Source organism: Bufo gargarizans, chromosome 1 (genome assembly GCF_014858855.1).
Source record: "Bufo gargarizans isolate SCDJY-AF-19 chromosome 1, ASM1485885v1, whole genome shotgun sequence".
NCBI lineage: Eukaryota > Metazoa > Chordata > Amphibia > Anura > Bufonidae > Bufo > Bufo gargarizans.
In genome coordinates, this window is record NC_058080.1 from 477,778,999 (window position 1) to 477,804,733 (window position 25,735).

General features: G+C 43.9%; 1 protein-coding gene across 1 annotated transcript in view; it reads left to right on the top strand.

The window, feature by feature from the left end:
* Positions 1 to 517: 517 nt before the first annotated feature.
* Positions 518 to 25,735, top strand: part of LOC122922800 (fructose-1,6-bisphosphatase isozyme 2) — a 33,315-nt gene continuing 8,097 nt past the window's right edge. The window contains exons 1-6 of the mRNA XM_044273539.1: positions 518 to 789; positions 7,486 to 7,648; positions 10,679 to 10,771; positions 14,767 to 14,907; positions 15,004 to 15,141; positions 17,031 to 17,150. Coding sequence (XP_044129474.1) covers positions 620 to 789; positions 7,486 to 7,648; positions 10,679 to 10,771; positions 14,767 to 14,907; positions 15,004 to 15,141; positions 17,031 to 17,150 — 825 coding nt within the window. The 5' untranslated portion in view covers positions 518 to 619. The remainder of the gene's footprint in view (positions 790 to 7,485; positions 7,649 to 10,678; positions 10,772 to 14,766; positions 14,908 to 15,003; positions 15,142 to 17,030; positions 17,151 to 25,735) is intronic.

Consider the following 25,735-nt stretch of genomic DNA (forward strand, 5'->3'; position numbering starts at 1 on the left):
TGCATTTGTGAGTCGAAATCAGGCGTGGGTCAAAGACTCAGAACAGATGCAAATCTTTCCATGACGGGCATTCATACGACCAGATTTACAGAATGCGGATGCGGTCTGTGCGCATCCTGCACTTTTTACAGGCCCTATTGAAAAAATGTCTACACTTGTCCACAAAACAGACAAGAATAGGACCTGCTCTATAAGTTGCGACTCGGCCACACAGAAGCAGGCAGCACATGGATGACATCTGTGTGCACTTTTTGTAGATCTGTAGAAATTAATGGGTCCACATGCAATCCGCAAAAAGTGTGGATCGGATGCGGACCGAAAATACAGTCCCTTGAATGCACCCTAATACCTTATCTCTGTGGAGGCTCCACTCCTGGTTTTGGCTCAGGCCTAACATGAAAACTCCATGTAGGCTGTGTGTCAACGCCCAGACTGCCAGTGGATTGCTGCTTTGATATTCAACTCTACAGGGTCACGTGTTCTCTGCAGTATTTCTGGAAGACCAACTGGAGGAGCATTTGGAAGTGTGTGGATAGTTAAAGCAGCTACAGGAAGGCAAGGACCTCCAGTTTAGTTTATCCCATTCTTCTGAGGACAAGGCACGCTCGTTTTCAGCACAATGTCAGACAGAAGCCCATTTGAAACGGATATGTTAACCCTTACTCGATTTGTCATGGAAAGGGGAAGACAAGCCAAGGGTACCGGGGAATTCACACAACTACTCAATTCCATGCTGACTGCTATAAAAGCCATTTCTTCTGCCGTGAGAAAAGCTGGCATTGCTCACATGTGAGTCTTTTCAACTAGCAGTATGATACTGTTTGCTTAAACTGAACTGCATTTGTTACTGTAATGTCAGAACTGTTCTTCTTACAAATCATGGTATAATCTAACAAATCCTCCTGGATAAACAAATGGAAGATATTCAGAGTGGTATCACATATTACTTCCAAAGTCCTATTGATGACCAATTCCCAGAATTGTCAATATTAATGACATATTCTCTGGATAGGTCATCAATATGTGACTGATGGGGTCCGACTCCCTGTTTGAAGAGGCCGCTGCCTACTCGCAGCTTACCAAGCACGGTGCCATGCATTGTATAGTGGCAGCGATTGGTATCACAGCTCAGTCCCATTTACGTCAATGGGGCTGATCTGCAACTAGGTCATGTGACCAATGAACGTGATGTCATTGGCCTAGCAGGAGCGCAGTGTCTCTTCAAGCAGGTGATCAGCGGGGGTGCCTACAGCCAGACCCCCACCAAGCAGATATTGATGACCTATCCTGAAGATAGATCATCCATATAGAAAACCCCATTGGAGAAGACTTATCTAATGACTGTTTAAACACAGAAGAAAGGCTGGATTCACACACACAGGGTTTAGGTCAGGGTTTCCAGTCATTTATTTTGAAGAAAAATATGCTAATATTTGTATAAAAATATGACGTCTTCAACAGACAAAGTAGGGGTTGGAAGCAGGAGCGTACATAGTAATTATGGGGCCCCATAGCAAAACTCAGAATTGGGCCCCCTCCCCCAGAGGGTTAAAATGGCAGAACTGGATCTAGTTCACACCTGTCAGTTTGAGCAATGTATCAGCTATATAGCTGACATCAAAAGGTGATCACTGTGCTACACATCTACAGAGCAAGAAATGGTTAAAAAAAAAATGGTGTAAAGTAGAACTGGCTTAGTTGCCCTTGGCAACCAATCACATTCCTCCTTTCATTTTCCAAAGGAGCTCTCCAAAATGAAAGGTGGATCCTGATTGGTTGCTATGGGCAACTAAACCAGTTCTACTTTACACCAGTTTGATATATATATATATATATATATATATATATATATATATATATGAATATGAGAGAGAGAGATCTCATTCTTTCTCTATCTAGCTATCTATAAAAATATATATAGAGGGTTCAGTCTCTGTCTCTTATTGCCCTATTAGAAATACGCTATTCGCAATAAGGGGCAAAGACTGATTTCTCTGAATTTCAACCATGTGTCTGTGAGTGGTGGGAAACATATGGAGGCTGCTGTGTAGTCAGTAAGCAGTGTGTGTGTGTATATATGTATTAAGGCTGAGGTCAGCCTGTATTTGTGGGCAGGGCGTCGGCACCCTATATATACTTGCCTCCCCTGTTCTCTAGTGATGTGACTCACTTACCTCTCCCTCCCATCCCCTTTTCTCATACACTCCAACAGGGTATGCCTCTCCAGGCCTACCCACGCCCGTGGCTCCAGGCACAACCCAGCCATATAGTTCAGGTTCGGCATGCCTTACCCACGACCAAGACGCGTTCAGCCCTGCCCATATATATATATATATATATATATATAAAAAATGTCAGCACCAATTCACAAAAAATATAATGGGTGCTATGTCCCATGGTGTAACTTCTTACCCAAAAATATAGTAGGATACGGACAACACTTCCAGTAGAAAATCGTGATTTATTGACCCATGTGGGACAGTGAGGCAACGTTTAGGCTCGGACACAGAGCCTTTCTCAAGCATACATACATACATACATACATACATAAATACACAGTATATAAACACACACCAGCACACCTACTAATAACCCTGTCTCTGCCACACATATATGACACACCTAGCCTCAGCCAGCAGACACAGCAGTCACCTATGATTATTGTAGTGTTAGTGATCTCACTGTCTGCTGGGTCTGTACCGGCTCAGTTTGGTCCCTGGAAGACTTAATCCCTAAGGCTACATGCACACGACCGTATGTGTTTTGCGGTCCGCAAAAAAAATGGATGGCGTTCCGTATGGCATCCGTTTTTTTGCGGATGCATTGTAATAATGCCTATCCTTGTCCGCAAACTAGAAAAAACTAGGACATGCACAATTTTTTTTTCGGAGCAACAGAACGGACATACTGATGCGGACAGCACACGGGTCCGCATGAAATGAATGGGTCCGCATCCTTTCCGCAAACAAAAAAACGGATCGGACACGGAAACAAAATACGGTCGTGTGCATGAGGCCTTACTCTGCAGGTCACTGGTCAGGAGGAGGTCAGAGCAGTAAAGCTCTGCTGAAGTTGTTCTAACAAAAATCCTTACTTCGTGAAAATACCTTACCCCTCGTGACTTCCAGGGGTGTGCGCCTCAACTTCCGGGGGTATGAGCCTCAGCGCAAGCGCACCACTACGGCTCGGGTAAGATAAAATTACATGGAGCGCTGACTCACGAACACCACGCGTGCGCCATCAGGGGTAAGGAGATCTGACAGTCTTTTCTCCTTACCCTCACACTGCGCACGTGCGGATTGTGAAATCTCCTTACCCTCACAAGGGTTAGAGTTAGGGTTAGGGTTATGCCATCCAATATGCTGCACCCACCACCCAGCCCCCGGATGGCTGATAGTGCTGGGAGCAAAGGGAGATTTCACAATCCGAGCAAGCCTCCCTATGGCAATCCACCAGAATGCAGGATGATTTAAGTGTAGGGTCTTATATCCATAAATCTCATTAACTTCAGCTTGGGGTCCATTCACACGTCCATAGAATGGGTCTGCTTCCATTCCGCAAATTGTGGAATGGGTGCGGCCCCATTTATTCTCTATGGGGTAGGAATGGATGCGGACAGCACACAGTGTGCTGTCCGCATCTGCATTTCCGGAGCGCGCCCCCGTTCTTCCTGTCCATGGCTCTGTAAAAAAATAGAACATGTCCAATTCTTGTCCGCAATTGCAGACAAGAATAGGCAGTTCTATTGGGCTGCCGGCCGGGTGTATTGCGGATCCGCAATACACTACGGACGTGTTAATGGACCTTTTAGGTAGCACCCGCTAAACTATTTCCTATTAATCAGTGTTTCTCTAGTCCTGAAATCCTTGAGTGTATTTACACGGTGTGAATTTTGCTGCAATTTGTGCACTTTTGTCAGGTTTCACTAAATCAAAGGCCTGTATTAGACATCAGCATTTCGATTGTCGGGAAAGAATCGTTCCTTCCTGGCAATCGCTATCAGGGGTGGTGGGCCGATGCCCAGGGGGCCGCCCCAGCCCTCCTCTCTGCAGCTGGCCAACCAGCTCTCAGCTGTAATTAATGCTGTGAGAATCATTATTTGCCGGCAGCAGACCATGATTAGATGGCACAATCTGCTGGAAAACAATGACTTTTCAACATGCTTAAAAATTGCGATTGCCCGATGAAAGAGCGTTTGCTCGTTCATTAGGTAATCCACATCACTTTTAAGTCTCATTCACATGTCAGTGTTTTACGGACGTGTGCTGTACGCGTTCTCCGTGTTCGGATTGTCATCTGCGTCCGCGCGTCCACATCCGTTTTTTTCCTATCATTTGCATTGCAAACTTGAAAGTAAATTATTTTTACTTTCCTTCATGTCTGGTGATCCTCCAGAAATAAAGGAAGACACACGGAAACAAAAACGGAAACGGATCACGGAACAACGGAACCCCATTTTGCGGAACGGAACACAACAACGGTCGTGTGCATGAGGCCTTACTGTCATGTGCTAGCCAGGATTTGAAGACCTGTGACAATTGCTGATGACAATATTTAACCATTTCCCTGCCTATTGGGGCAACTATCTGGTAACCGTATAAACATGTCATCATCTAATATCTGTAATCTGATGGTGCTGTAAATCCCTGTGACCGTGCAGTTACTACAAGAATGCAGTCACAGGGAAGCACTGCTGAAGCACTGCCAAGTCATTGCCTCCTAAATGCCGTGGTCAGTATTGAGTCCCACAGTATCTAGATCAGGGATGACCAACCTGAGGCTCTCCAGATGTTGCAAAACTACAAGTCCCAGCATTCCCAGACTGCATACAGCTGTCAGCCTACAGCAGGGCATGGTGGGAATTGTAGTTTTACAACAGCTGGGGAGCCATAGGTTGGTCATGTCTGATCTAGATAGTTAGCATAGGGAGGGAAAAAGAACTAGAAAGTTATGTTCTATAACCCTTTAAGCAATGACCGCCACAGAAAAATAATAAAAATCATGCAAAAATAACAGATTTTTGTTCATCCCAACACCCAAAAATAGAATAAAGACACATCAAAAAGTTTTATGTACCGGTACAACAAATGGTGCCAATGAAAACTACAACTTGTCTTGCAAAAAACAAACCCTCACACAAGTTCACCAAAACAAATGATCTTTTTAAAGGGTGCAAAAGTAATAAAACGTAAAAAAAAATATCAATTTGCCCTTGCTGAAATTGGGCCAACCTAAAGAATAATGACATCTCATTTAGGGCTCATGCACACGACCGTATGTATTTTGCAGTCCGCAAAAAATACGGATTACGTTCGTGTGCATTCCGTATTTTGCCGAACGGAACAGCTGGCCCCTTATAGAACAGTCCTAGCCTTGTCCGTAATGCGGACACTAATAGGCCATGTTCTATTTTTTTGCAGAACGGAAAAACGGAAATGAAATGCACACGGAGTAACTTCAGTTTTTTTGCGGACCCATTGAAAGGAATGGTTCTGCATATAGTCCCCCAAAAACGGAAAGAAAATACGTTTGTGTGCATGAGCCCTTATGCTGTACAGTGAATTGAGTAAATGTAGCACAATAAAAAAAAAAAATTGTTTGTTCCTGTTGTCAGCACTCTGCACCATCTGTGCTGTGCCATAGATGGCGTGTTTGGTCTGCATCATGGACTAAAGTGGTGCATGTCTCCGTTATATTTTTACTGACTTTGGCGCTGAAAGGGGTGTGTATAATGACCTTGCACTTAATATGTGGTGCTCTTATTGGGTTTTGGGTTCCTATTGCTGTGGACCTCCTAAAAATGAGCATAACATTGTTTCTCACTTTTATTTTTCAAACTAGTAAAATTAAATCTCATGGTTTTTTTTGCAGGAGCTTTTAAGCATGCCTGGTATGTTTGCTTAACAGTCTGATGTCTGGGCCGTCAACCTCTTCTGTTCATCTAGTTTGTAAAAACAATCTGGGTGAAAGGTGATAACTTCAGGAGGTGGCTTCTAGGATATTCTGGGAGCACAAATAGACAGGGTGTAACATGATAATATGCTGTAAAAACAAAAAAACAACAATATTGCTGTGTTTTTGAACACTCTCCAGTTTCTTCATCAAGTTAGGGCTCATGCACACAAATGTGTGCCAACTGGGCCCCTCGCTGTGGACCTCAAATTGCCGACCCAGGACCCATTCACTTCAATCGGGCCTGCGATCCCTATCTGACGGTCTGCACTGCAAAAAGTGCGGAGGAACAGAGAGAAACCCCACAGAAGCACTCCGTAGTGCTTCCGTAGGGTTTCGTGCCGCACCTTCTGGATTGGTGACAATTATTCAAAGTTAGCTTCTGAAACATTAGGCTACCTTTTAGTATTGGATACCCCTGTGATCACAGCGACATAATGGGGGTGTTTTACTAAGCTTAATTTCCACCAAACATCTGGGGTGCATGCTTTTCACCACATTATTAGACCCTTTTTGCATCTCACTCTACAAGGGGCATGGTTCTGTGGGAAAGGCTTAATATGCTTCAAAGAGCTGTGACAAAAACTGCGGCAAAATTTTAGCACAAAGGAAGTCAACCAAAAGATGGCGTAAAGTTTCAATAAAAATTTTCAGGAATGATTGTAGGTACGTACCCTAGTTCTCGATAATTACCCTATGCAAAGGTGCCGCTGATCGGTCGAGGAAGAGCAAACGCTTGTTCATTGGGTAAAAGCATCTTTGATGTGGCACATAAAATCATTTGCTGGAAGCAGAGTGTCTTGTGTAAACAGGGATCTGCTGCTGGCGAAAAAGAAATCTCTACACGGATGAACGATCATAGTAACGATCGCTCATCCCCATACCAAGGAGATGATTGCTGCATGTAAATGCAGCTCTCACCTTTGCTGATGATAAGGTATTTATTAGGAATGTTCAGTTCATGCCTGATAGTTGCCTGGGCATTGGCTTGTGGAAACAAATGTGTTAATATGGTTTGCGTATATGGTTTGCCTAAAACAGGCGTAGACCTGGAGTGAGCAGGGTCAAATAATCTGTGCCAGAAATACGCCCAATATAGACGTATTTCTGGTTAGTAAATGACCCCAAATATTTTTCACATAGATTCTACTCCACCAGGGGACTGGAGTGGACATTTCAAAATGCCGCAAGTAATAAACTCCACCCACAAGGCATCTGTATGCCCTTTAGTAAGTATCAAATGCCGGGAATGGTGCAAATCACATTAAAAATGTCATAGATTTCTAAATGTGTCGCCAAGCATGTTCCACCAACAAAATAAAAAATTGCTCCACTTTTCTCCCAAAAAGCCTTTTATACTTTAGCCAAAAGTTGCAAGTCCACCCCAGTCCCCTGGTGGTATTTGCTGAGAGTGATTTATGACGTACACCCAGGACAGGTAGGAGTGCGTGATAATTGGGGGGAGTCCTGTTACAGATTATGAACCTGGTTTTAATACCTATTAGGTAACTCTTGATCTTTTTGCACATTTAGGTTTGGCATTGCTGGAAGTGTGAATGTAACTGGAGATGAAGTGAAGAAGTTGGATGTGCTGTCTAATGATCTTGTGATTAATATGCTGAAATCCTCATTTTCCACGTGTGCTCTGGTTTCTGAGGAAAACAAGGAAATCATCGTTATACCAAAAGATATGAGGGTCAGTGATCATCGTACAGAATTCTGTGAACAAGTTTAATGTGTATGATGCAACTTTTGTCAAAATGATATATTTGAGGCATTATTATTTTTTTATTTTTTTATTATTTCACTTATTCTGCTGGGTATTCCAATGGTGGTCCCTTACTCTTAAAGGGGTTATGCCATGATTGTTGTAAAAAATTAATCAAACATCATATAGTGCATGAGAATCTCTTAATAAAGCTTAAACCGATCCTGTACCTCACATGGTTCCAGAGCTCTCCCTATTCATTCCTCCAATTGCTCTATTAGATTTATTTCAAACTGGCAGTTTTCTCCTGCAGCTCTCTCCCTATAACAGTCACACTGTTAAATTACCAACTTGCAGCAGCATTGTCCCCCTTCTCACACCTCTACATAATTGGCAGAAGCATTGTCCCCCTAACCACCTGTTCTCCTAACAGCAGCTATCCATGCTGATGGTGCTGCCAATTGGGAAATACATGGGCATAAATATGGTTGTATGCTACTTCTAGCAAAACCACTCTAGGTGTTAAAGAGATTGTTCAGCCTCTATGGGCTTTTTGGGCAGACCCCCAACATGGCTGGACTTGAGGAAGAAATCCTACTTACCTGATCCCTGTCGCCCTGTTCCAGATCCTTCACTCCTCTGCTGCTGCTGCATATCTCTGGTCTCCACACGTCAACATACAGTTTGATGTGGGTCACGTGGCCGCTACAGGCAGCCAATGACTGGCCTCAGTGATGGCTCAGTGACGTCACTCTTGCATCACATGACCTAGTGATATGATGCATGGAGGAAACATCACCTTGCAGCCACTCATTGGATGCACCGTGCATGTGGCCTGCGTCAAACCAGATGTTGACACAAGGGGAGACCTGAGTGCCTAAGTGGCACGGGAGGGGGGAGCAAAAATGCTGCCGAGAATCAAGTATGATTTTGTACACATGTCATCAATATCTAGATACCGGAAGACCCCTTTAACCTGCGTTGTAAGGGATATACTATACGTATGTTCATGTATAATAATCATGTCTGTGCTAAAGGCTGTAGGATATGCTCACTGCTGTTTTTCTGTTCTGTTATATAAAAGGTGGTTTATGAAGTGACATTGAGACAAGAGAGGCAGAAGCCCGGCTAGCTATGAATCATTTACCAGTCATAGGACTGACACAATGATATCACTGCAGTTAAACCCTAAGAAAAAAGCAAGCACAAACTTTTTACACATAAAGCAAAGTTCACTTTTGCAGGTTTTATGGACTTGTGTTTTTGGTTAATGATTTGGTTTTTGCACTGAAACAGATATCTGAATAGTTCTGCGTTAATATCTACAAGGACATATAGCCATAATTGCCATTTGCTTATTCATCATGTAAATACACTACACACTAGTACACAGCTTTAGGCCTCATGCACACAACAGTTGTTTTTCTCGGCCTCAGTTGCGTTAGGATGGAGACCCATTCATTTCAATGGGTCAGCAAAAAAATGCTGATAGTTCATCCGTTTGTGTTCCGCGTCCGTTGTCCGTGTTTCCCTTCAGCAAAAAAAATAGTGCATGTCCTACTTTTTTTTAACATTTGTGGACAAGGATAGGCATTTATTGCAAGGGATCTGTGGAAAAAAACGGATCCTCCCCAAAAAACGGATGCCGCATCCACAATTTGCAGAGGCAAAAAACAACTGTCGTGTGCATGAGGCCTTAAATGGACAAACATCACAAAAAACATAAAAAAAAACCATCCTGCACGATATGATAAATGAATATGCTACATTTATAAATGCTTTAAATGGGCCGGTGCTGGTGTTATAGCCGTTTGTGTACATGTATTTGATAGCATTGTAAACTCTAATCCTGCAAAGGGTACGGCCACAAGGTCAGGTTTCCTGATGCAGTTTTGGAAGCCAAAGCCATAAGTGAATTAAAAAAATGTTTCCTGATTTTGGCTTCCAAAACTGCATCAGAAAACCTAACCGTGTGGTTGTATATAAAATAACATTGTATGTCTTGGAAGGGCAAACGGCTTGTTTCAACTCATACAAGCCCTTTAGAAATAGCAGCCTCGGCAGCTGGCAGCTCTTCGCACTCCCAGCAAAAAGTAGATTTTCATTTATTTGAAGCCTTGTCTGGCCAGACGTTTCCCCTGCAGCGGGTACAATGTAGTATGACGTGATGGCCAGTCAGGTGAATCTTCAAGAGTGGCTCCCCATCCTCGCTCACATCTTTTTTAGATCAACAGGAGGATGGGATCTCGGAGTTAGGGCTTTTGCACACAAACGTGTGCCAGACGGGGCCCTATTGTGGCACGCAAACAGCGGGTCCGCAATATACTGGCACAGGCCTTTTTTGCACCGCATCACGGATGCGGACCCATTCACTTGATTGGATCGGCAATCTGGAAGGTGCGGTGCGGAACAGAACGGAGGCACGGAACCCCATGAAATTCTGTAAGAAATTATTAGGGAATTTTTCGCCTCTCCATTGCATCTTGATCTGATTCTACTTTTGACCTAAAAAAGATTTATGAGCAGATTTTCTAATCCTGAAATGCAGAAAAGCCTTGAATGCATCTGTCAATTATTTGACATTTTTAAAATATGCATTACTACAAGTTACCAGCAGGTGGCACTACAGCTTAAGAAATACTGTAAGTTACATGTGTGATAAGTCTTGTGACCTTATATGATCTGTGTGTAAATTTCTATCTAAAAATAAAGAAACTCTGCGGCACTTCCGTGAATGTGCGTTTATTCACCAGATATCATGTGATGTTTCATGAATAAACGCACATTCACGGAAGTGTCGCAGAGTTTCTTATTTTTTTTTATTTTTGGGCTTGAGGGATCGCACTCCAGCATTTGCTTGATTTACAGCGGTGCTCCCTGATTTATTTATTCTTACACCATATATCAAAGATGGATAGATATCATATTTTCCCCATTTTCACATGTTTTTATACGCTGTAGTTATGCAGCTGTTTGTATATTTCGGTTCTCTTTGATTAGTGACTTCATGTCTTTCAGGGTAAATACATTGTGTGTTTTGATCCTCTTGATGGTTCTTCCAACATAGACTGCTTAGCATCGATTGGAACAATCTTTGCCATTTACAAAAAGGTACGATTACAGATTGTTAAACTTTGACATTATGATTTTATTGCATTGTGGACGAGAGGACAACTTTCTGCTTCTTAGCACACGATCTGTACACTGGAAGTTTTGCCTGGAAAAGTATATAGGCTGAATTTACTAATCCTATAGATGATGTAAACTTACGGATAATGTATCAGGTGGACTGCGCCAGAGATGTGGAGTGATTTTGCCTGTTTTGTCAGTGGAATAGGCACAAAATTTGACATATTCTTGCCATTTTAGGGTGCTTCAGGTGTTTTGTGGGCAGATATTTTTAGCTAGATGTACCATTGCGTCTAGTGTTAAGTGAAGCGAGCTTCGGATGCTTTATCTGAAGTCGCTTCATTCAAAACTTCGGAATACTGTACGGAGATTCGCCTCTGTACAGTATTAAAATGTATGGGCTCCAATGAGCCAAAGTAAGTTGTTCGCTAATCCATTCACACATCCGTATGTGTTTTGCGGATCCACTTGTCCTCGGCCAACACTGCTCCTCCCAGACCCATACTCCTACAAGCTCCTGTAAGGGGGAATCACAATGGCTTCCGTATGGCTCCTCACACTGAGCTGCAGTGAATTGCTCTGTCATGGAAAGAGGTTTAAACATTTACTAGGGGGTGTGATCCAGAAATGACCACCTGTGTTTGTCCCCGCGGAATGCCATGGGTGTGCGCTGCAGACAACTATATCAGGAGGGGCTGTTCCCTTGAAGTGATTGCTAGTAGTAAGCTGTCTCTGGGCAGCCATATTGTGCCGTTCTGTGTACATCTCATAGACTTGCGTGCATACCTGGGTGTTTGACCGACCACATATGAGTTGTCAGCAATGGATGGCATTTTTATCTGTTTACACAGCAGTTATTGTTGTGGGCATTAGATATTGCTCATATCTGAATGATAATCACTTTGGGGGACATTTATGAAGACCGGCGTTCTTCATCCCTCCTGTGCTGGCGGTTCATCCTCCTAAGTTATGTAGAGGCGCCGGCCTCTGCATAACTTAGGCGGACTTTACACTTGTCTAAATCCACCCCAGCTCCCATGCTGGCATAGATTAAGACCATTTTCTACACCTAAAACAGGAGTAGAAAATGATTAATGCCCCCGCTCATGCCACGCCCCCTTTTTTAGATCTGGCGTGAGCTGTAAAAGGGGAAAAGTCACGGATTGCGGTGCAAATAACCTTTGCGCTACAATCTGCAACAGGTATATGCCAAAAAAGTGTTGTATATCTGTTTGTAAATGACCCCCTTTCTACTTTGTATTTAGGGCTATGTATCAGCTGTACACACAGCACAGGGAAGCTTTCTATAATATTCCCAAAATTTGCTTGGTTTCCAGTGTAACCTAAAGGCTTTTCTGTCGATGTAGCCGTATGAGCGCTTGTTTTTTGTGGAACCAATTGTCATTTAAATCCTTTTCTGGTCACTGTTGATCAATGTGTATGTCAGATGACTGCATAGTGATTAATAATGTAGCCATTGTTGATATTCTGCTCTCTTTTTACTAAGATATGTCCCCATGTTGGCTAAGTCTTTTGTGCTGTCCACATGTAGGTCCTGTCCATAAAATGGCCACTGATGGAGGGTCATGTGACCAGGCAAAAATAACTCCAGACACATCACTCAACCCCCTCCATTCAAATACACTGCACCTGCCATCTGTACAACTGTTGGGAGTTTAGTGCAAGTGTAGTGTGTCTGAATGGAGGAGGCTGAGTGATGTGTCTGGTCACATGACCCTCCATCAGCGGCCATCTTATGGACAGGACCTCTAAGCGGACAGAAGATTTACCCAACAAAGTGACATGATTTATGAAAAATATAGCAAACATCTCAGAATATCAACAAAGACCATATTAGTAAGTGTCATAGATTCATCTTACCAACAAATTGGTCAACAGTATACAGAAAGTGGCCAACCCCTTTAACTTTTTTTTTTTTTTTGTGTGTGCATTAATGGAAAAAAAAGCTATTCTACAGGGTGAGTCAAAAGTCTCAGGACACCCTTTTATTACGATTGCTGCAAAATTTTCCCTTGATCTAATATGGCAGCTTTCAAGATTGCGGTCATGTTCCAGACATCTAAATAAATTGGTCAATCAGGGAGGACGGGTAGTGATGTACCCAGCCCTGAATACTGCTCCAACACTAAGAAATAGGAACTAGAAAGGGGGCAGTCACTAAATAAAACGTAACTTTTAATAGTATAAAGAGGTAAAAATTAAGCCCCTACAGACAAACAAATATTAACGGACTCAGAGCTCAACTGGTCATTGGTGAAGGACCGTCAGGGACACTGAGTATAACCGTCAAAAGGCTGGGTGGGTGCCCAAACCGTCTGTTAGACACAGAAAGACAAAAAACGATTGTCTCACCATTGTAAAAAATATGTTTCCACAAAATGGTGTAGAACCAAGTGTCACGGATGGCACCTAAACCAGACTGGCGGGTGGCTAGTGAGGCCCAAGGGGGAGGGGGTAGTGGGTGTCAACTAACCCTATCCAACCCTACTTGGCCTAGTCCATCCTAAAATATTTTTTACAATGGTGAGACAATAGTTTTTTGTCTTTCTGTGTCTAACAGACGGTTTGGGCACCCACCCAGCCTTTTGACGGTTATACTCAGTGTCCCTGACGGTCCTTCACCAATGACCAGTTGAGCTCTGAGTCCGTTAATATTTGTTTGTCTGTAGGGGCTTAATTTTTACCTCTTTATACTAATTACAGTGAAGTTTTATTTAGTGACTGCCCCCTTTCTAGTTCCATGTTCCAGACATAGCCTAAAAGATAGGCCCCCTCACCCATTGCTTGCTGGGGTATTCAGATATTTCATTTTCCCGTTCATTTCTGAAATAAAAGGGAGTCTTGACTTTTGACTCACCTTGCACGATTTTTTGCACAATCGTGTTACATTTATTCTTTGGGTCAGTACCATTACCGGGATACTAAATATGTATGGTTTTGTTTGTTTTTTTCCTTTCTGGGGTGCTAATTGGCAGAGAAGGGGATCCCTATCATTCCAGTAGTTGGGAGTCCTGGAAATGGAAGCTGCATCTATCAGACATATATGGCATATACTCTTGATATGCCATAAATGTCTCAGATGTTAATGCTTTATTGTAGCCCAGTGGACCAGAGAAGGTTGTGCACCCATATTCCAGAGCAATGGTGGTCATCTGATCACTTCATGAGATATGGCCTTCAAGTACATGACATTCTATGTCTTATGTCCTCCTGCTTCCATTACAAGCTATGGGGATATAGTAGCAGACCAGTGTGTGTGTTCAGCTGTTTACATATTCTGGAAAATGACTGCACATGAACCATCCGTGGAAATGAGGGAAGCGTCTGCATGCTCGGGAAGCGTCTGCATGCTCGGGAAGCTACGCTGTATACAGTACACATGTGGCAGGAAAATGACTGCACATGAACCATCCGTGGAAATGAGGGAAGCGTCTGCATGCTCGGGAAGCTACGCTGTATACAGTACACATGTGGCAGAAGGGAACCAGTGCCAACAACTTGCCAGCACAGCTTTATCATCAGGCATCATTTTTATAAAAGTCTACTTAAAACCATTAGATACTTGTAATATTATACAATTTAAGAGCATGACGAGTCCAATTGAATTAATGGCCTTTTACATGGGCCAGTGCAAGCTGCATCCAGCATGAACGATCATCGCTGCCATGTGTACACGGGTCAATGATGGAGAATGAGTGTTTTTATGATAGACGGTTTGGCCGATAACCTTGTAAAAGGACCTTCAACTGAGAACAGCTATAAAATGGTTACAGATTAGAGAACTACAGCTCGCTCAGGTTGCGGATTCCTTTCTTATTTTGCCCAGAGATTCCCTTCTTCAGGCTTTTTTTTATTCCCCAGTGTCTTGTTGAGTAGATATAGACAAGTTGCCATACATTAACACATAAACTGGTCTCTGCTCTCATGTGTATTTTGTACGTGTCCGGCTTATTTAGACAACAGAAACGGAACCCTGTGAGCAAGATGTTCTCCAGCCTGGGCGAAACATTGTAGCAGCAGGCTATGCTCTATATGGAAGTGCTACACTTGTGGCGCTCTCTACTGGCCAGGGAGTGGACTGCTTCATGTTAGATCCGGTAAGTATGGCAAATGATGTACCTGAACACAGGACAAACAATAAGTGATGGATTTGATAATCAACACGTTAATTGTGGAGTTTTTTTTTATTGCAGGCACTGGGAGAATTTGTTTTGGTTGACAGAAATGTGAAAATAAAGAAGAAAGGAAAGATTTACAGTCTCAATGAAGGATATGCAAAATACTTTGACCCCGCAATAACAGAGTACCTACAAAACAAAAAGTTTCCTCCAGTAAGCACATTTTTTGTCATATATTTTGTTAAACAAGCTGAATATAATGAATTTTCAGACTAGCTACTTCTTTTAAAGGGGTTGTATGGATTATACTTACCTGCTCCCTGGCACCCGCGTCGCTCCGGATCCCTGCACGGCTGTCGCTGCATCTCCCCGTCGCTCAGATCAAAGCATCCAGCGACGGGGTTGGGAAGGGGGTAGAAGCCAATAGCAGTCCGTGACAGGGAGGAGCCCCCTTGAGGCTGGTCACCGTTGCGGCCTGCTATTGGCTGTTTCCCCCTCCGTTGCTGGATGTTTTGATCCAAGTAACGGGGAGATGCAGTGGTGACCGTGCAGGGTGCCAGGGAGCATACAAGGGTACACATCACCATTCTGATGGATCAGAAGGATGGAAAACTAAACTGGGATGTGAACTCGGCCTAATTTGTATTTTATTTATCTAAATCTATCTTCATTTTCAGCCTCAGGGCTCGTTCACACGAATGTGTGGTGCCCGTGCTGTGGACCGCAAATTGCCGTCTGCATTGCAGGGATACCGCCCGTGGGGCAGGCGCATGGGGATCGCAGACTCATTCACTTTAATGGGTCCACGATCCTTCCGTTCCGCAAAAAGATAGAGCAAGTTCTATCTTTTTGCGGTGCGGAAGCACGGAACCCCAGAAAGCACTCCGTAGTGCTTCCATAGTGTTCCGTTCTGTTCTTCCGTTCCGCATCTCCGGATTTGAGGACCCATTGAAATAAATAGGTCCGCATCCGTGATGCGGAATAGCCACGGAACGGTGCCCGTGTATTGCGGATCTGAAAATGCAGTCCGTATTACAGCAACGGGCAGCACACGTTCGTGTGAACGAGCCCCCAGAGTCATGTTGCAGACCTTTCCTGTGTGAGTGCATTCACAGATAGCTGTCAGCCCCGGTGACGCTTCAGCTCAGAAAGAGCACAGATTTAGATGAATAAAATGTAATTTATGCTAAATATTTTCCCATAAAACTATATTTATCAGTCTGCTCAGCTCCTCCTGCTCTATACCATCATGTCTTCAGATGTGCATATTAGCCCTGCAAGTGCATGCAGTGTTAAAGGTGTATGGCCTCTTTACTAGCAAGACCTTGTCATTTACTCATTGCTGGGTTCCTACAGCATATGCATGATTTTACTTTTAGTCTTTTCTTTTAGTGTTGTTCCTTATTGGATGTTTTTTATGTAGTGCTGAAGTACTAGGCTGAATAAAGTAGATGAGGGGAAATCCCTGGTGGAGATTTATCTCTATTAAGTCATACAGGGAACCCTAGGCTGTCTGCCAGGCTCGTGTCTACTTCACATTTCACAAAGTGAAAGTTATGGGACTACTGTATATAAACAGATCTTCCTCAGTATCAAAGCTAGAAACTGAAAGCATAAATATAAAATGCAGCTCCAAGAGGTATTCGCTTCAATTTCCTTATATATATTCTCTTTGGTCAAAGTCATAAAACAATCTATCCTATCGATGTGCAGATTTCTTAGGCTGCCCATGTAGGCCAAACCCGTCAGTTTCGTTGAGACCTTCCAACCATCTCTATGTATAAGGACCTCCCAACCCTTTCCTGATGGCAGAAGTCAGGAGGGATAAGGATCGGGCACTTCTTAGGGATATAATCTGCTGCCAGTGGAGCCTTTCTCCGCCCTCTACCCATACAGGACACACGCCTGCTCGCCAAGCAGGAATGTGTATGGGGGGATCAGGAAACATAGCACTAACTAATGTGCATATCCAGCCTATTCTACGTAATGAAGCTGGTGTCTGAAATTGCTATACAAACAGCATACAGTGGTGGGACACTGTTGGCCAAGATCACCATGTAGCCCCGGCCTTATGAGCGGTTAAACTGTTCCTCTCTCTTTAGGATGGCAGCGCTCCGTACAGCTCCAGGTATGTTGGTTCAATGGTCGCTGACGTTCACAGAACTCTTGTATACGGTGGAATATTCATGTATCCAGCTAATGAGAAGAGTCCTAAAGGAAAGGTAACTACCGTATTTATCGGCGTATAACACGCACAGGCGTATAACACGCACCTTCATTTTAAGAGGGAAATTTCAGGAAAAAAAGAAAAAAAGGGTAGCTCAGAACTTTTTTTTTAATTAATATTATTACCACTTATAAGGTAAATAATGTAAAAGGATGACACTTATGGGGCTCTGTGGATGACACTTATGTCATCCACAGATCCCCATAAGTGTCATCTACAGATCCCCCATCAGATGGATCAGTGTGGAGAGAGGAGGCGGGGACACTCATGGCGGGGCCCGGTGCAGTGACTCTACTCTAATACACCGGGCCCCGCAACTGTTAAACATTTAATCTGATCTCTTGTAGACGCGCTGTACGGTACTTACTGTAGTACCGGAGTTATAACATTAAGACGGCGCAGACCGGCATCTCCCTCGGTCATGCGCCGCCTGTCTCAGCTCCCTCCTGATGCGCTGCCTGCCCCAGCTCCCTCCTCATGCGCCGCCTGCCCCAGCTCCCTCCTCATGCGCCGCCTGCCCCAGCTCCCTCCTCATGCGCCGCCTGCCTGCTTATCTCACTTTATGAATGAACAGGCAGGCGGCGCATGACAGAGTGAGCTGGGGCAGGCGCCGCATGACAGAGGGAGCTGGGACAGGCGGCGCATGAGGAGGGAGCTGCGGCAGGCGCTGCGCCGTCTTAATGTTATACCTCCGGTATGTAAAAACATGGCTTCTTAACATTATATCGGCGTATAACACGCATACATCATTTTCCCCCTATTTTCAGGGGGAAAAAGTGCGTGTTATACGCCGATAAATACGGTAATCAAAATAAAACCAATTACATTAAAACTAAACTAAGATTAAAGCAAAGTTGTATTCATTTAAAGAGAGTCTTGGGCAGTTTTGTCCCAATTAAAAATGATGACTGCACCAAATAAGTGACGCGACAACAGTCTAAGCATACCTGGGGTGATGGTCATACCTGCACCATGATCACAAGTACCATAGTCCATTTCTGTTTAGTGCCCGAACAATTCCTTAGTCTAGCAGTCTCCTGATTAAGATCTACAGCCTTCATTCAGAACAGAGGGGAAGGGAAATTGTTCAATGCCGAGGGCCAAGGGCACTGAACCCTAAGAAAAGGGCACTCGCAGAGAGCAGAGGGCACTTGTGATCAGTGGGTCATTTAAAAGTTGGATTTCTTCATACAATCTGCATGACCTTTGTCTCAGGTCAGGTGCGTAACTAGAAAAGGCTGGGCATTATAGCACATTTTGGAACCACCCTTACCACCCAAGCATGTTCCCTGCAACCCTCCCTCCCTCAGGTAGTCAAGACCACACACCCTCACCATACAACCACCAACATTCTGTATTTATGCCCCCTTAGTGCCCCCACAGGGTAGATTTCTCCCATAGTGTTCTCACACAGTAGTTATGCCCCTTTAGTGCTCCCACACAATGCTAGTTATGGCTCCTTAGTAACCCCACACATTAGCTACAGCCCCTTAGTGTCCCCACACAATAGTTATGCCCCTTGAGTCCCCCCTCACAGTAGTGTTCCCCCTTAGTGTCTCCCTTACATTAGTGTTAATGTAAGGTGTTAATAAGATATAAAACTGTAATTCTGCGTTCTCCCAATGAAAGCAACATATCCCCCTCTCTCCAGTAGGCGTGATGCAGTGATGTCATTGTGAGTAGGAGAGCGCACAGTCCATGGACATGTCGGTAAATGAGGCCCAGGCCATAATGGATGGCAGACATCCATGACGGTCTGGTCACCGCTGTCACTGCAGGCCCTGTAGCAGTTTCTACAGCTGCTATGGCGGTAGTTCTGCCCCTGTCCCATGTATGCTTACACTGCTCCCTTATAATGCTGTGAGCAGTTTTGTGGGGTTCAAAACTGCTTACAGACTCCCTATAAGCATTCGGTATAGGTAACACAGCTGATCTTCCTTTGGCTAAGACATGTCTGTTTTAGACATTGCATTGTCCATGCAATAACAATTGTGGAGCATCTTATCATATAACTCTATGTTCCTCCATTCCTCAGTTATTGCTACTAAAAGTTAATTATTAAATCGACAACTGGCTGACACTTGGAGATCTGTCCCTGCACAGTTCTCAGTGGTGGCACTGACTGACTAGTGTTAGACCGTGCAAATTCATTGATAAACTTCTATTAAAAATAATTGAGAGAATTATAAGAAAAGATGCCCCTAAATCTTTGTTATATAGGGAATAAAATTATTTAGTTAAGTGTTTAGAAGTATATTTAATATGTCAGGAGAGGTTACATGTCCTCTTTCAAGGGGTTTGATTATTATGCTTTTGAACATATATACTCATGTAGTTGCTTACCTCATATACAGTACATCTTCTTACATACTTTTTTTCAATTTGGACTTTCTTGACCTGGTGTCACCGTGTAAGCAAATCACTCTGGTCAGTTAAATGCTGTATGTAGCACTTGCTGTTGTTGTATCCAACCAAACCCATGATGCACTTCTCCTTCCTCTACCTCAGCTCCAGCACCGCCTCTAACGCCCAGCTAGTTTGTAGCTCCTCCCACCCAGCTAGTTACATAGACACTCCCCTATCACTGCCCCTGTTGCTGCTTTGACACGACCATGGACATAACATCACAGGAAATAAAAATAAGAGCTACATGGACATGGTCATGTGATCACAGTCCAGAGTGGAAGATGGGAGCAATGAAGGTAAAAGAAATATATTACAAAATGACAGCTACTTTCACAACTGAGAAGCAGGATGTTCAAACCATGCAAATGAAATCTGTCTGTGTAACTCAGAGACCAACACAAATCTCTTGGAACAAATATGGCCCCTGTGCTTTATTAAGGGTTAACAAATTATACAAATAATGATCAATAAGTTGGAGGTCAGCCATAACATCTCAAGCTCCTATGCTCATAAATCATAACAATAATGACCAAATACTCAAATCGACCCAGTCATTCAGCTGGGTGGCACAACCCTCTATTAAGCATGCAGTGTAAGGAAGGGGATTACAATTTTGGGGGTTCTTGGTTATCCTGAGGTAAACCCCCTATTAGAGTGCATGATAATCGGGGCCAATTATCAGGGTCAAATATTCATAGAAATGCTAGTTCCCGATAATTGTCTTGTATAATCCAGTAGTCCAAAGTTACCAACTGTCACAAATTTGCCGAGACTGTCCTTGATTTTTCAGAGACAGTCCTGGCAAATTTCGTCTGTCTCTGGCTATAAATGGGCGTTAATAACCCCGCACATAGGTGGGCATTACCGGGTGAAGTCAGGGCATTCTAAGGACAGGGTTTAGATGCCCCAAATTTACCAGCTTAAGCGTTGGTAAGTATGGTGGTCAATCAGCTGATGAACAGGCAAACGCTCCTTTGTCAGGATGCGATATGCCCGATTATTGGGAGCACATATCACTGTGTAATCAGAATAAACAGACTAGAATGAGGGAGGAATGACCGCAGTAGCAATTGTTCCTCCAACATTCAGCATGAATCGGGCTGTGTAATCAGGCTGGTACAAACCAGAGCCAATGGATGTGTTATGTTCCATCAGCGGTCGCACTGCCAGTACATCGGGCATGTAATACCACCCTGACTGGACACCATTCTCGGTTCAACTGTGTTTCAACATTGTTCTCTATGATTACCATAGAGTGCTGCCTTGCAGTGCTGGGGGACCTGGGTTCAAATCTGACCAAAGACAACATCTGCATGGAGTTTGTATGTTCTCCCCGTGTCTGTGTGGGTTTCCTCCAGTTTCCTCTCACGCTCCAAAGACATACTGATAGGGAACTTAGATTGTGAGCCCCATTGGGGACAGCCTGATGCAAAAGTATGTAAAGTGCTGCGGAATATGTCAGCGTTATATAAGTGAATAAAATAAATAAATCATTTCATTGTTATGACCCTGCAATAGTTATGAAATGTTGCTACACTTAAAAATTTAAATTCGCTGAGTCAGAGAAAAAGTGACTTTGCTTGTACTTTATGTCTGACCCTGATCATGAGTCAGTGATTCTGGTCATCCTCCTCAGAACAGCTGACAGCAACTGATAAGTATAAGACATAAGTAACAGAGTAACCAAATAGTAAGTCCTTATACTCTCACGAGATCTCTGTTTGTGCCTAAAAAATGTGGAACAAAGTCTCATTGCTCGTCGTCACTTGAACAAGCAGGGTGCCTGTCCTGACATAAAATGTCAACTGACTCGTGGCTTATAGTAAATTGTGCTTGTTACGACAAGTTATGAACTGATATTAAAAGGAATGTAAGTCGTGAATCGTAATATTACGGGAACTGGTGACATTACAGAAACATGATATCATTCTCAGAGTAAGGCCTCATGCACACGACCATATTTTTGGTCAGCATCTGATCTGCATTTTTTGTGGATCTGATTTGGACCCATTAATTTCAATGGGGCCGCAAAAAATACGGAAAACACATCATGTGCTGTCTGCATCCGTTTGTCTGTTCCCCTGACCTGCAAAAAAAAATAGAACATGTCCTATTCTTGTCCCAACGTCGCCCCAAATGCCCACATTACAGAATGCATTCAGCAGCGCTGGGCGCTGTGGTGTCCCCCCTAAACTGAGTAGCTGCACAGCTTCTATTGTGAACCTGCTCAGGGCTGCTCTGCAAGCCCACTCTCCTCTGCAGTCCCCACCTCCTCCCTCTTGCCTAGGATAGGTCCTCATTATGAGATTGGTGGAGGTGCAACTCCAGGCACCCCTGACGATCAGCTGGTTGAGAAGACCGCAGTGCTCCAGTGAGCACCGTGCCCTCCTTGCTGCTTACCGAGCACAGCACTGTCTATTTGATAGAGGCTATGCTTGGTATTGCAACTCGGCCCTAAATACTTGAATGAGACTGAGCTGCATCTAGGCCACGTGATCGATGACATGACATGGCCTAGCAGAAGCCATAAGTGCTCAGGGAGAGCCACAGCCTCTTCATAAAGGAAAATAATATCTTTTGGGCAGCACATGCAAGAGGGGATATCACGGGAAAATGGAGGGAGGGGGCCCAAGTTGGGTAGACAGCCCCAGGCCTATGATGCACTTAATCCACCCCTGGTCACTACTCCCTAACCTTTCAACAAACTTTGCATAAATGAATAGTACCGGTGAATATAACAAGCTTTTAAATATATCTTATAAAGAAATGCCCCCCTTCCTCCTAAACTAACATTCTCTGCTAAGGCTAGGTTCACATCTGTGGTAGAGGTTCAGTTAGGGGCCTCACCACAGATTCCCACAAAAAAGCAGGAGAAAATACCACTACATGCAGGGTGTGTGCAGGTTTCCTTTCCAGTTACTGTAAGAGTGATGCTAATGTGAAACTAGCCTTAAGCTGATCATACACAAAGATAAGCACTCGTTCAGCCAACAGCTATTTCTCCTCATACGTATGTCTGCCTGGCTCAGGCGAGTGTGCAGGTGTAGCGAATGGAAGAGGAGAGAAAGTCAGTGGTAGAACAAGATGGAAGGCCACCGTTTACATTACATGGTCGACCACCAAAATGGGCGAGTTAGGCCAATACACATCTAATGTGTATGGCCTTCTGCAGTCTGCCTGACAGATGAGATGGACTGTCAGCTCACTAAAGAACCAGATTAGTAGTCTATGGAGAAGGGAAGGTTGAAGAGAAATAAGCTGCCTGTCACGGTCATATTGGTGTTTGACCGTGACACGGTTGCCATGCACACTGGTTGCCAGGGGCAAAGTGTAGTTTGTGGTTTGCACGTGCACTTCCCCTTTAAAGTGTGCCTCCCTGCTGTTTGGTGAGCAAGGGGTTAATCTTCTGGCTAGTGGGGATTAAGGTGTTTCCTGGGTGTGGCCGTAAGCTTCAGATAAACCTGTGGCTTGCTGGCTGGGTGCAGTTGTACTACAGCCTTGCTTGTGGTGGAGCCCAGTCCTTGAGGGCCACCTTATGGAACATAAATTGTCCTCCCTTTTGTACCCTCCTTGTACCTTTACCCTCACTTGTTGTATGTGTGGTGTGGGTTTATGTTCTGGGTGTGTGTAGCGTTTTGTTGGTTGTTACATGTCTGGGCTATTGGTCCCTGCATGTATACCCTGTATGTTGATACCTCCGAAAGGGGGCTGGTTTCCCCGGAGGGGTTAACCATAAATCTGGATGCAGGGCTGCCGTGCTCCTTGCGGCATGGGGTCCAGGCAGTATCAGGAGTGCTGGGATACCTGTGTGTGGTGGTGTTTGTACGGTGTCCTATTTGGTGTGTGTGTGGGCACCTGTACGGGTTCCAGTCGTGGTTACTGTGGCAGGTAAGTGTGTTTCTGGTGTTCTTACCTGCCGACTCTGTTGCTGTATTCAGTTGTCCACTTTTCCCTGCTGCTAGGCCTGTGGGCACTCTGGTTCATCCGTGTCTTAGATGAACCTGGTTGTCTCTATTCCCTGTCTCCTAACCTCAGGGATATTAAGGGTTCTGAGGTTCCAGCATATGGGCCCTCCTACCTTAAGGGTCGGCTCATACAGTTAGGAGAACAGGGCCAGATTTAGGGATGCTATAGGAGGTGACCAGCTCCCTTTTCCTTGGCAGCCTGGCCTAGCTGCTACCCTTATCCCTTTTACATTGTACGGTGGGGGGTTTCCCCCACTCCCCACCGTGACACTGCCACAGGGAGAAACGGGCATTTCCTGTAATAAGATGTATTACAAATTTCTTATATTCCCCTAAACTATTGGTTTATGCAAAAAGTCAGTGACCATTCAAGTTCTTTCTATCAGCGTGTCCAAAGCTTCAACAACCAGTTTTTCCTAGAAGCTTTTGTAGTTAGTGATTGGATCAGGTAAGACCACAACACTAAATATTAATGTATAGCACTGTAATAAGCCATCCAGCATCCAGACAAACAGGTTTATAGAATGTAGAATATAAACACTGTCAGACTGGCTCGCTGTCAGTGTACCTACAGAGGGCAACATGGCTGCAAAAGGAACCTTCAATGTGGATACAAATCTCTCCTGGTCATGGGCTATTACAAGTAAAGTGTTTCTGAGCCGTGTCTAGTCTATTACACGACCACTGCCCCTGCACAGTATATGGTGAATATCATCCACTCGAAAAATGCAGCATGTTTCAGAGATACTCTGTAGTGTCCAAAACTCCAGAAATAATAATAGCGCCCCCTGCCAAATAATGCAGTGTACTATAGATCCCTATATGCCAAGTATTGTACTTACTGTATTTCACTACAGATATATACAGGTATATTAAATCCAGCAAAGCTTTGTAGGTTCTATCTCCTCTGATTTGGATTCCTACAGAACTCTACTGAATATGACAGAGGTAGGTTCAGTTCTTAGCAAATACGGATCTATAATTCTTTTCAAAAGTACTTGATATCGCTCTATTATTTCTAAGGTGCGTTCACTTAAAGGGGTTATACCACAAATTAAACAGACTACCGTAGTTACTACATCCGTCATAGGCAGACACGGTCACACACTGCCAGATCCCCAGTCACTATAATGGGATCCGACAGGTATCCTGCATGCAGCGGAAATCCAGCATTTATGCCGGAAACCGGATGGATCCCATTATAGTCAATAGGGATCCAGCTGTGCGCAGCCGTGGATATGCTGTTCCCCTGCTGGAACAGAATACTGGAGATCACAAAGCATATGTGAACCTAGCCTTATCTGGAGAGGACATATTCCCTTTCTGTGGGCAGGTAGCAGCTCACATGGGAAATCCAAGCACCTGCATGTGCGAGGAGGCAATGCAATAAGCTCTTGTTAACCCATTCCTCCCCTGCATGCAAAATAGTGCCTCACATATAGCCCCAGACATACATATGATATATAATGCACCCAAAATGTCCTTCTCTACAGTCGAGAGAGCAATATAGCTATAAATTTGTATTAATTTCAAAGTAGGGGTGAATGGAAGGTGTCTGGGCCACTTCACTTGCTTCTGTATGAGATCACTACACCAGCACAGAGCATGTTAGTCCACCACTGAATGCAGGAGAAGGTGGACCAGTAGTATAGACAGTAGGGAGAACTACTGAAGAGGAAAAAGTAATGTACACAAAAAAAATTAGCAATATTTTTAATGCATGTGTACTGCAATAATGCTTTATTTGAAAGGACCTCCTCATTGCCTCGTAATACATTTTTATGGGAAAACCCCTTTAAATTATGTACTCAGAAGACTCTTTTTACTGTCCTAGACCACCAGAGATACTATCATCTCTTCACTCCAATATAAGACCAGAAAGGTAACTCGTTGTCTTGTCAGGCGGGCCCCAAAATTCCATGGGCAGCCCTGATTTATCTGGGTTCTGCAGTAATAATCTAGAATCAGGCAATGTTCACATAATTGCACCATATACAGGTGAAACTCGAAAAATGAGAATATCGGACAAAGTTCATTTATTTCAGTAATGCAACTTAAAAGGTGAAACTAACATATGTGATAGACTCATTACATGCAAAGCGAGATATTTCAAGCCTTTATTTGGTATAATTTGGATGATTATGGCTTACAGCTTATGAAACCCCAAAGTCACAATCTCAGGTCCCCCTTGCTCAGGGGGTCTGGATTA